Below are 12,836 nucleotides of genomic sequence, written 5' to 3' on the forward strand. Positions count from 1 at the left end.
CAATATATTGTTTTATATGAAGGAGTAGGCAGCATAATTTTTACATAATTTTGAAGCAAAAACTCTAGTCTACAACCTCCAATACCCTAAAGTATTGTAAACACAGATTTACTATACTTTTTTTGGCCTTATTTCAGTGACTTAAGTTTTTTGTTTTTTCAATAACCACGCATAAACATTATTCCTTCAAAAACACAAACATGTACATACATGTTCCTCACATATTATTGTAGCCTAGTTTGTGCTGAATACAGTGTAATGACACTTTTTCCATTAATATGTTTATGAACAACTGAAAAAAGCACAAATGTCAGGGCATGTCAAAACTTCTCCAGGCCCCAAATCAGCCTCAGACTCCAGAGGGTTAAGTGGTCTAAATGTATTATATGCATATTGTCTGTGTAGGACCATAAAATGTTCATCCATACTGTCCTACCTGTCTGTCAACGTGTGTATTTCCATACCTTCACACACCCTGCTCATGCAGACATCACACATCATCAGCATGTTCCATAAGGCTATGCAGAGTTGTAGACAGACAGTCACAGAGAGCAAACAGCAAACAACAGCCGCCTTTTACAATTCCTCTTGAACCAAAACAACAAGCTTATGATGTGTTCATGCCATAACTACTGTAAAGAAGAGATGGAAACCCTTGACGTTGTACTCGTTGGAGCAGTTCGTGACTTGAATTTATGTATTTCAATGGCAACACTATCAATGCCGAATGAGTCAGGTGGTACAGATCAGTGCTCTTTAAGTTGTTTATATTCATTATTATTGTAATATTATGTGCTTTGAGACATGAGGTAGTTTAACGCCATCTCTCGTGACACTTTGTTTGCTCCCTAATGTACGAGTTCATGTGTTTTGAAGGAGGCGTGGTTTTGAAGAGCACTATGAAGGATGGGATCTTATGCTTTCAAAGCTAGCTTGCTATTGCTAGACCAGTGGTTCTCAAACTTTTTTCCCAGTGGGCCGCACAATGGTCCAACTGCATGTGTCACGGGCTGCATATAATTTGCATTTGGTGACGTCACCAATTAGGCCGTAAGGTGAAGCCGTTTTTCGTTTCATCTCGTTCCCATATATGGGGCACTAAATTATTTTCATTCCAATAAAAAGATCTATTGGTTTTGAGCGATAAAATAAAAGTTCTCCATGTATAATCCTGCAGTTTATGTTTTATTAGTGTTTAAAGTCGGCAATAGTTCCTTCCTCGCGTAATTGTATTTTCATCATGAGTGATTAGGCTTCGCGTCACGTGCGGGAAGCACGACCAATACAGTGGCCACTTTTTGGAACGGCGTTTAAACATGATTCCAAGATGTCTGCGCCCTTGTTGTCAATATCGAGTAGCGAAGAAGAGGAAATTACGCCGAGACCGTCTTCTAAACTCCGTAAAAAGGATTATAAACAATGCTATATGCATCTCGCGCCCATAAAGAAAGAAGAAACAAAGGATTTTACACGCACACGATGGGATACATACAGAAATAGCGTCAAACGGTGGCTTGGTTTGCACGGTGAGAATCAGAGAATAGCAGAAACATACAAACATTGTCTAGAAGTGGAGTTTGAAAATGTTCCCGAAGACGCTGGGTTTCACTCCACTTGCTACAGGCGTTTCATTGACAAAAAGCGCCTGGATGCGGCAGAGAAACGTGTCATACGGCATCCTGAAGTTCAAGATGCTCACAAAGACCAGTCTGTGTCATCGAGTAGTAGTACCTCAACAACTGAATGTCCTAAAAAGAAACTTAGGTCCAGGACGGGCCTGCCAGTAGCTTGTGCAGGTCCTGTGCTTCCTGCCTTGTGCATAATTTGTAAGAAAACAGACAAGTACATTACTGTGGCAGGCAAACGCCAGAAGGACCATCTTTCACAGGCAGAAACGTTGTCTGCAGGTGAGTAAACACACACACACACACACACACACACACACACACACACACACACACACACACACACACACACACACACGTTTTAACTTTTAAGTTTTATGCTATGTGCTGGATACCATGGCTAAATTTAAATTACAATTACATGATTTATTTAATGTTTACAGATTTTCATTGTTTTGCATACAGCTACAGCCAGAACACTCAATATTGTTTAATGGTTAACAGTTTTTATATTATGGTTTTTATTTACAATATTGTTTCATAATATATAATATTATATACTATTTATTTACAGGCCAGTTGCTGAAAGCTGCTGAGATGAAGGAAGACACTAGCATTCTTGTGCATATTCAAGACAAAGACTGTGTGTCTCTGGAGGTGCGATACCACAAGACCTGTTACAGACAGTACACCAGGTTCTTGACAAAGTCTACTGCAACAGTTACTGGGACCTCAGAAGAACAGTGAGTTATTATATTACATTATCAAATGATAATTAAAAATTGTAGTACATTTCCAAGGTAAAACATTGTCTACATAGTCTGTATATTTGTCTCTAAACACAGTTTTGACTGCAAAACTCTTGGCACAGTAATTCAATATGATGAAATGTGTAGTGGTTTGTGAGGGGTGAATGAACAAGTAATGTTTTATTACCAATTATTATATTTGATATTTAAAATAGAAGCCATTGTGAAATAGTTATGGCACAAAATAATATGTCTTTTCTGTTTTTTCTGTTGTATTTTCAGAAATGAGCCAACCTTCGATGCTAGCTACAGGATCTTCTGTGAGAGGATCATTCGCCATAGAATAATTGTAAACCAAGAGGTGCTGACACTGATGCAGCTAAGAAGGATCTTTTTAAATCTTGTGAAAAAACATGAAGATCTTGATGCTTCAAACTACAGGTAATTTAAATACCACAAGTTTCTTTTAAATACGTAGCTTTGGAAATAATGTTTATGCAACATTTTTATATATCTTTATACCATTGTGATCATCTTTCACTGTATCTTTGTTTCAGGCAGGATAAATTGAAGAGGAGGTTGATCCGTGATTTCCCCCAGCTGGTATTTCACTCGCCCAACAAGCGCAACATCAGTGAGCTGGTATTTGTTGAGACACTGTCTGCAGATAAGCTGATCGACAGGCTCCCTCATCCATCAGGTACAGAAACAACAGAGTCAACTGAGGCAACTAGCCAAAGTGACTGTGAAAACACGCCAAGTACAACAGCTGATCCGCAAAGACAAACTTCAGTGGCCTCTGTCAATACTACAGAGAGCACAAGGACACTTTATAGTGCAGCATTGATATTAAAGAATCTTCTATGTGACGCTCCTGGTATGACATGTCCATGGCCACCCACGTCAGATGATTTAAATGTGAGTGAAGCAAAATCTGTTGTGCCACTTGAACTGTACAATTTGATTTCCTGGATTATTGGTGCAACTGAGGAACCAACACTGGCCCATTATGTTGATATTACAGATGATTTGAACCTAAAAGTGATATCTATTTGTCAAGACATTGTGTATCTCGCATCTAAGGGCCGGAGGCAGACACCCAAATCATTGTGTCTTGGTCTAACCATTCGCCATTTAACAGGTTCATCACAAATTGTGTCACTTCTAAATAGACTAGGACATTGTGCATCATGGGACACAGTTGTCAGTCTAGACAGTAGCCTTGCCCAACTTCAACTAGTAGAGGGCAGAGACAGAATACCAAAGGGGTTCTCAAAGAAGGTTCCTACAATACTTGTGTGGGACAATATTGACTTTGGGGAGGAGACATTATCAGGTCGTGGAACTACTCACCACACAAATGGGATTATGCTGCAAAGTTCTGTAGTTCAACATGTGTCAACAACAAACAGACAACCACTACAGAAGGGAGTTACCTCATTCAAAGCACCCCCTTGCATCCCTATCGAACAGTACCATCAGTCTAAAAGACAAGGACCACAGAACTTGTTTCATCATGAAAGTGTTCCATTACAGGTAGACACATACAAATTAAACACCATGTCTGCTGCACAAACTGAACTGGCATATGTTTTTTTAAAGTTCATAGATGCTGAAAGATGTACAATCCCAAACTGGACAGGTTTCCATACATTGCTTCAAGGTGATGGCACTCTGCAAAAGTCAGCACTGTATTATCTTCCAGTCATTGAGGCTTCACCAACAGAGATGTCAACAGTAAACACAATCCTGAAGCGAAGTGTCCAAATTGCTGATCAGCTAGAATTGGACCATATAGTGTTAGTTTTTGACCAAGCTATATATGCCAAAGCTCAGCAAATCCGCTGGAAAGACAACGACTTTACTAAGCGTATAGTGATTAGACTAGGTGAATTTCACACATGCATGTCCTACCTGAGCATTCTAGGAAAAAGGTTTGGAGATGCAGGACTGCAAGACATACTCATTGAGTCTGAAGTTGTTGCCCCAGGATCCATCAGTGGAGTGATCAGTGGTCATCACTACAACCGCAGCATGAGGGCACACAAACTTCTGTATGAGAGTCTGCAACGCATCAGATTTCTCACCTTCTTAGACTCTTTGCCACCAGAGGAGAGAAATGAGTGTATGGATGTCATGAATGAGATCAAATGTGCATTCCTGGACAAAACCATGGATGTTTTGTGTGCAAATGAAAAATTTGACGAAATTTGTTCAAAATATGTAGACTTTGTAAAAAGAATAAGTGCAGAAAACCCAACGTTTGCCTTCTGGAGTTCATACATCGACATGGTACAGATACTCCTTCTGTTTGTGAGAGCAACACGAGAATCGGACTGGCAGCTTCACCTGTCAACAGTGCGCTTGATGATGCCATGGTTTTTTGCTTATGATCGTGTAAATTATGCTAGGTATATACCTTCATATTGGCTGGAAATGGTCAATTTGCCCCTCACCCATCCTTCTTGCCACAGTGAGCTCAGTGTTAAAGGCCAGTGGACTGTCCAACGTCAAAGTGTCCATGGATTTTCCTCGATTGCTTGTGACCAGGCCATTGAGCAAACATGCAACAGGGATTCCAAGACAAAGGGTGGTTGGACAGGGATAACACAGAATCGAGCTGCAGTATATCGGTGGATATTGTCTCAACATGAAAGGGCTGCCATAGCAAGACAATGTGAGGCAATGGCTGGTAAAACTCCCGATATAAGGAAACGTAAAGACCTTGACAGCACACGAATTCATGCTGATGAAAAGGCTGTGACCAGAATAATTTCCACCCTAGGTTGTATGCTGAATCCTTTTGACACACACCAAGATGGCATTGTGTGTCTTAGCTCTGGGACAGTCGCAGCTGAAGAAATCATGAGGGATTTGCTCACAGCTCCGGAAAAGGGGGAAAATGCTGTCAGAGAGTTTATGGACCAAAGACTGTTATCACCATCAGTTGATATATTTGCTCCCATCAAAACACAAAAACTAAAGACCTTCAGTGACCAAGCAAAGACAAAGAAGAAATCGGCAGCAGGCAAGGAAGTGATTCTGCGTGCCGACAAGAAGCTATTCTCCAGACTACTCATCATAGGTCAAAGTAGAAAGATAGAGCTGCGGGAAATTCTGTCCTACTCCTTGGGAACTGTGTCATATCCTTTAGCCAGTGCTGATGGTTCACTTGCTAAAACAAACAAATCAGCTTTAATGGATTTATTGGAAACCAAAGGTGAAGAATGTTTAGTTGACAAAGTTCCGGCAGATGGAGCTATTCTCTTCGATGGAATGGCGGTCATTCAAGCCATTCGGTCCATACCAAGTACCTTTGGAGAGCTCGCCGAGACCATACTGCAGTACATAGTCAAGCTTGCTCTGAAGTACAACTGTACACGGATAGACTTTGTGATTGACCAGTATCCGGAAATGAGTATTAAAAATCTAGAACGTTCACGTAGAGCTGGTGGTGGTACACAACTGGTGAAAATTTATGGACGGGATCAGAAGACACCAACACAATGGAAAAAGTTTCTATCAGATGGAACAAACAAAGAGGCACTGGCAGAATTCCTCTATGTTGTGTGGCGAGATGCTGATCTTACCACTGTGGGCAAGGACTTAAGCTTGTACATAGCACATGGAGACCTGTGTCACTGCGTGAACGTAATGCAGGAAATAAAGACTCTCAGTGCTGTTGAAGAACTGACATGCGATCATGAGGAATGTGACACCAGGTTGTTTTTACATGCACAACATGCTGCAAATGAACATCAAACTGTAGTCATCAAGAGCCCTGATACTGATGTGGCAGTGATTGCTTTAAGTCTGCAGCCAGATTTACCATGTAAGTTGTATTTTTTCACAGGGGTTGGCAACAAAACAAGGATCATTGATTTAGCTAAGTTGTCATCAGCTCTTGGCACCAGTGTGTGTTTGTCACTTATTGGGATCCATACCTTCTCAGGTTGTGACTCTACAAGTGCCTTTTATGGCAAAGGCAAAAGAAAGGCATTTTCTGTTGCTTGTGAGAAAGAGGAATACCTGAATGCATTTACAAATCTGGGTAAAAGTTTTAACCTGGACCAGTCTACCTTTGACATACTTTGCAAATATGTGTGCCACCTCTATGGCCAGTCATCTGCCGAAAATGTGAACGATGCAAGATACAAAGCATTCTGCATGGCATCATCAGCTTTGCCAGAACTATCCATGCCTCCGACATGTGATGCACTACACCAGCACTGCAAAAGGGCAAACTACCAAGCAGCCATAATGAGACATTCTCTGAAAGCTATGATGTCTGCCCCTTCACCCGTCGGCAATGGATGGCACCTTGAGAATGGGGAGTTAACAGTAACCTGGATGACTAGAAATCCTGCACCTGAAAGTGTTTTGCAGGTAGTCCACTGCAGTTGCAAGCAAGGCAAATGTGAGACTGGAAGATGTTCCTGTATGTCTGCAAGACTGTCTTGTACTGATTTTTGTCGGTGCCAGAATTGTGTAAATGTTTCAAAGGAAACAGAGGAAAGAGCTACATGGGATGGCTCTGATAGTGATAGGGATGATACTGATGAGTAAAGATGTGCTGTGCATTATCTTAAGCTGATTTTCAGTTGTAATGAATCTATTGTGGAATTGTTCATTTTTGGCATTATTCATAATTAAGGGGGGTGTGGTCACATTTTGAGTCATTTCAGCCAACTTGGGCCAAAGTGTGCTGCTTCTTTATGTTTCTGTGATTACACAGTGCCTACTGAAAATTTTGATGTATAATACATCACAGTTTTGCTAAAATTACAATGTGTATGTTTAATTTTACTTGGTGCCAATCCATGAAGTTGAAGCATATTTTCTACAAATTTGCCAAATTTTATGGTCTACATTCACACTTGAGTATTTAATGCACCAAAACCTTTCTCAAATGTTTTGGTACATGTGTAAAGGTCAGTTTGAGAGAGATTTTGTGTTGCTAAAATGAAAATAAATAAAGTTATAAGCAAAACCAGCAGCATAAGATTTTATTTTTTTTAAAATTCACAATTATACACATTTATGGATCGTGACAAAAAACTGCAGGATATTTTGCGGAGAACTTTTAACATAAAGTCCAAAAGGGTGTTGTCTATGCAAAAATGCATTTAAAATGTAGTGCCCAGGCGTGGGAACGAAAATCACTTTCTAGCCACTTTTTCCTTGTTCACCTTATGGCCTAAATGTAAACCAATCAGATTCAATGTTATGGCGATATTGCAGGTCCAGTCACTTTAAGTAGCTATTTAACTCTGTACAACTGATCATAATAGTGTTACTTGGGCGCATTGTAACCCTTGTGCGTCACACAAAAGTGCAAAATGGACAAAAATGTCCATGTCCAAAAACTGTCATTAAATATGATTTATTAATATATTTTTTTCCCACTTTCACTGATGTCAATTTTTTAACCAGCATCTGTTCTATCCATAGATACCAAACATTCATTAATTTTAAGAACTGTAACCCTTTAAATGCTGGTTTGTTTACATAATGCCATAGGTGTTTTTTATGCAAAAATTAAAAATAGTAGTTTATTTTCATAAACTAAATGCTAAGCAGAATTTTTTTCTTTGCTTATTAGATTCTTGGGTGTGTCAATGAAGAACAACAACATTAATTTTGAGGCATTTATATTTTTTATGTAGTGTCAGATTTTTTTAAAAAAACTAACACTTAGATCCATAATGGACAAAAATGTCCATGCCAAAAAACTGTCATAGAAATATTACATATTAATATTTTTTTCCACTTTCACTGACTGTTTTTTTTTTTAATCAGCATCTCTTCTATTCATAATTACCAAACATTCATTCATTTTCAGAATTTTAACGCTTTACAAATCGGTTTCTTTACATCCTCAGCTTCTAATGTAAGTGGACAACACAAGCTTCAGAGCTTCCTCTACTGAGTAACGTCTGTTCATCTTGCAAACAATGAAATGATCAACCCCTCAAACACCTCATATTTATAGGTTTGGCTGTGAGAACACCTGTGTGAACTCAAACTTTGTATAAAATCTACCAGACTAAATCAGCATTTTCTTGTGGTGAAAACTAAAACAATGTGTTTAGGGGCTTCTGAACTTCTACTTCAAATTCAAGTGCACCTTTTATCTCCGTACAAAAACAATAACAAGTGAAAAAGTGCAATCAATGGTTAAGATGCGTGTTTGGGTGAAAAAGAAAAACCTCAAAGCTCATTAACCTTCTTTGACCTTTTTCATATTTTTCACATGGCCCTATGACCCTGCCAAGGGTGTGACTCAAACATGGAGTGGGATTTTTGATTGCCAGTACAATATCATTTCTTTCAAACTAATTACACACATTCAATTTTCAGTAAACACATGCAAACTACACTCTGACATTCTTACCAACATACCCACACAATTATAGCTGCATTATTTTTCCAATTGACTCTACAATAGACTATAATATGCAAAAGCAGAAAACACAAATAAAGCGAGTATTTCTTTTATATGCCAAATTTGAAAATATGGCACAAAAGTAAAAAAATGGTAAAAATGTAAAATTTGAAGCCTTGCCGTTAAAAAATTGCAGTTTTAATGGGTTTCAATGTGGACATTTTTGGCCTTAAGGTCCTGAGTGTGAGTATTTTTTGTACGGAGGGTAAAATTGATTTTTTGAAGGAAATGAGGGTAAAATATTAAAATTCCAATAAAAATAAACACCTGAGCCAAAATTCATGTAGTTGGCATTAACAAAGGCACACTTATAACAAAAAACAAAACTGAAATGGACAAAAATGTCCATAAGGTCGCACAAGGGGTAATTTCAATCTCGGACAATATCAAGCATTCTGTCAAGTCGCGATCCCTCACGCAGCATTGGATCCGCAAGCGTGCGGCCGAGTTGGCCTCATTCCAGCCGCGGTGCGCTGATGCGGTTATTTTTATCGATTTAAAATACAAGTACATCAAACAAACACATCGTATTCACAATTCACGTCTTTTGAAATTGTAGGTTTTGCAAATGTCTAGTAGGCTACTTTCCTACAGAGCAAACAGGAAGGCTGCCCATCTCGCTCATTGACAGCAAACATTGCTGCTGATGCTACAACTCTTCTTTTTTTGCATATGTTACTTCATTGTATGTTCATCATTTCGTTTTTCTCGTCTAATAACAAGTTTGACCATTTTGATCCCTAAATTTACAAAAATAATGGCTACTGTTGGAATTTTTTAACTGTGGTCGGCATATCGTGGGCCGCATCTGCATTCGTGACGGGCCGCAGGTTGAGAAGCAGCTACGCTAATCATTTTCCATTTGCTGTTCTGTTTTATCTCAGGATGCCCGTCCCGAGGTGACTAGAGAGTACATCAGCTCCAGTTTGGATCCAGCCTCTTATGAAGACTTCAGAGGCCTCAACACCTGTGAAGAGATGACCCCCAACCCCTGTGAGGACTTCAGATGACGTAAACTCTGGATCAACATGCACCATTCCAATTTTTCTATATATCCTAATCATTGTTAACATGTATTCATTACTTCCATGAGCTCATTGTTTCTACCTCAAATTAACACATTGCTTAAATTAATACATTGTTAGCTAACTGTATTATTTGTATATGTACATTTCTGAAATTACATAATTTGGACATAATAGCAGATCACTCTAAATTGTAATGTTGACATGCATTTTCTGTAAAGCACCTTTGAAACGATATGTAGGCCCTATTGTGAAAAGCGCTATACAAATAAATGTGAACTGAATTAAATTGAATTGATTCAACATCTACTCCTAAAGTGAGCTTTCAGTGCAAACTGATTCATGATCAGCTGAGTGAGACTTAAGACCGCACAGGTTTTACATAGCTGAGAGTAAAGTTTAAACGCATAGCTAGTACTTTTCAGAAATTTTGCATAGTGTGACATCTTTGGGGCCCATGCTTTTAAAAGCACTAGCATTCGTTGTTATGTAACATGGTTGCTAAACAACTGAGCAACATCTTTCAGTTTAATTCTTTTCAGACAATTGAATCTGAGGTCCACTGAGATGAATACATAAAGCAGTAGCTCGCTAATGGGATCCGATTAACACAGCGCTGAAGAGCACATCATCCGTCTTGTAGCATCTCCTGCTCGTTCCCAGAGAGTTTGTCAGTTGGGGGGGGGGGTCATGTGTCATTATTGTGGTAACAGCAGGAGAGAGAAATGAGTTTACAGTGTCTCAGGGGAGGGACTCTATGGCTACACTCACACAGCAGCAGAATACAGCTGTCAGTCTTGTTTTAAAGGGATAAATACAGTTCTGTTCACACAAAGAGATGATTCACCTAAAAATTAAAATTGTCATTTACTCACTGTTCCAAACCTGTATGACTAGAATCTTAATTAGAATTTTTTCTTTTTTGAGTGAGCTCTGTAATTTTCAGACGCATTTGAAGCCACTGTCATTTAATTAAGATTGGGTGGAGCACTAACGGCAGCTTAGACTTTAAACTGGCTCTTTTTCTCATTACTGCTCTTTTGTTTAGAGCCATCCCATCCACCAGGTTTCTTGGTGTCTTGGTGAGTATGTACAATGTACAAATGTGCACATTAGACATAAAAGCCACTTGATTATAATGCAAAAAAACATGCGTGTGCATCATTGCTGCGATTCTAACATGTATGACTCAAAATCACACAGGGCTGCCTTTAGCAAACAGGACCGCTGCCAGATTCCCAGGCTTAATTGCTCGTTCTTCTGACATTATGAAGCAGCTGTCTTCTGGCAACACAGCAATACATGCTAACAACACAACTGAAGGCATTTCCCCCCTCTGGCGCTACACTTGTTATTTCTCTTTGGCCTTTACGAGAGATTTGTACAAAAGGTGAGGAGCGATCATAAACAAAGGCAGGCTTTCTGACACACCAGCTGGAAAAGCGGGAAAGAAAATGTAGCACAAGAACAGTTACTAAAATGCACACAGGGTTTAATGTGGCAATCATAAACAAACCAATTAGAAAATGAGCAGTGTTTCTTTTCAAGTGAATAATGCAGGTCTAAACAATAATGCAATAACGGCAAACAAGCAAGCATTAGTCATATTCTGAATATGTAAACACATGCTAACGGGTTAAAGCTCTAAAAGTTCACTCAGAAAAAAACTTGATATTACAGTCAGCAATGTGTAATATGAGGACACACAATGCTAGAGCCTTTATATAAACAGGTCACGTGCTGCGTTTGTCCAGTCGGTGACACTGACACCGCAAATATGCAGATAAGGACTTTAACCCCGGGTTTAGGAATGTGCAGTGTGACACGGTAGCATATGAATACCCAGGATTAAACGTCAACCCTGGGTATAATATGAGCAATGTGAAACGTGAATAAAGATAACCCAGGATTCCATTTACCAGGGGTTTAGAATGACCCAGGTTTTACTATTTCAAGTGTGAAAAGCCCTAAAGATGGCCTGCTGTGTAAGAGAGTATCAGGCCAGCTAATTTGCTATCAAGACAATGTTCTCTAGCTGGCTAACACAGACATGAGGTTTTGTCCAAAAATAAATAAATAAATAAATAAATAAAGTTGTGTGTATATATATATATATATATATATATATATATATATATATATATATATATATATATATATATATATATATATATATATATATATATATATATATCGGCATATCACGCAGCCGTTACAAAAAAAAAAACACTTTTACAAAAAAAAATTTGATTTAACCTTGAGATTTTAAGTATTAGATTATTTAGATATTTGCAACACTACAATGACACTAATATTTCTAAATGCAAAATCAATCGGTAGTTATTAATAGAATAATGAGACACAACCCTCTACATTCAATCACGTTTGGTCCCATTTATATTTTGATGACAGTGCATACACATACAAACTTTTATTCCAAAAGTGCACACATTTGTAGAAATACATACTATTGATAGAATAGAAGTCAGGCCATACGCAGGGTTTCAGAAAGTTTCAGTTCAGAAAATGTTGTTTGCTAGGGGGGTACGGGTGCATGCTCCCCCGAGAAAATTTTGATTTCCTTAGTGTACATATGTGCATTTTTAAGACGTTTTAAGGCCAACAATAGCTTTAAAACCATGTCAACAAATACATGCATGCACAGTTTTGAGGCAGCTTTAATCGCATGTTTGGTAATTTCATGACTTAACTTACAACAGAACAACGACGGTCATTGCTCGTAGTTTCTTTTGCACTTTATTTAAGCTATAATAAAGTAGTTATGAAGCGTGCGCCGGTGCATTTCACATGCAATTCTTGTGTGCGCGCCGCGAGCACAGTGTAACAGCTGATTGGACAGTCATGTTAATTTTTCTGAGTTTTACCGACATAGCCTGACAACATCTCATCTGACCGCAGTTCACTGTTGTTCAAGTGAAGCTCCCCCGTCGTCACCTGCACCTTTTCCGCGCTGGTTTGACTTGCGCCTGGT

At 38.8% G+C, this 12,836-nt stretch overlaps 1 protein-coding gene across 1 annotated transcript; it reads left to right on the forward strand.

Moving 5' to 3' along the window:
- Nucleotides 1–279: 279 nt before the first annotated feature.
- On the forward strand, nucleotides 280–7,367 carry LOC125270412. The gene is made up of 4 exons (XM_048193979.1): nucleotides 280–1,907; nucleotides 2,200–2,368; nucleotides 2,657–2,815; nucleotides 2,932–7,367. The coding sequence occupies exons 1-4, from the start codon at nucleotides 1,328–1,330 to the stop codon at nucleotides 6,938–6,940; spliced, it is 4,917 nt and encodes a 1,638-aa protein (XP_048049936.1). The 5' UTR covers nucleotides 280–1,327; the 3' UTR covers nucleotides 6,941–7,367.
- The last annotated feature ends 5,469 nt before the right edge of the window (nucleotides 7,368–12,836 follow it).

Source organism: Megalobrama amblycephala, linkage group LG6 (assembly GCF_018812025.1).
Source record: "Megalobrama amblycephala isolate DHTTF-2021 linkage group LG6, ASM1881202v1, whole genome shotgun sequence".
Lineage (NCBI taxonomy): Eukaryota > Metazoa > Chordata > Actinopteri > Cypriniformes > Xenocyprididae > Megalobrama > Megalobrama amblycephala.

Coding starts and splice junctions, on each gene's coding strand:
- LOC125270412 (XM_048193979.1), top strand. CDS start 1,328: ATGTCTGCGCCCTTGTTGTCAATATCGAGTAGCGAAGAAGAGGAAATT. Junction 1,908..2,199: donor GGCAGAAACGTTGTCTGCAG/GTGAGTAAACAC, acceptor ATTTATTTACAG/GCCAGTTGCTGAAAGCTGCT. Junction 2,816..2,931: donor CTTGATGCTTCAAACTACAG/GTAATTTAAATA, acceptor TCTTTGTTTCAG/GCAGGATAAATTGAAGAGGA.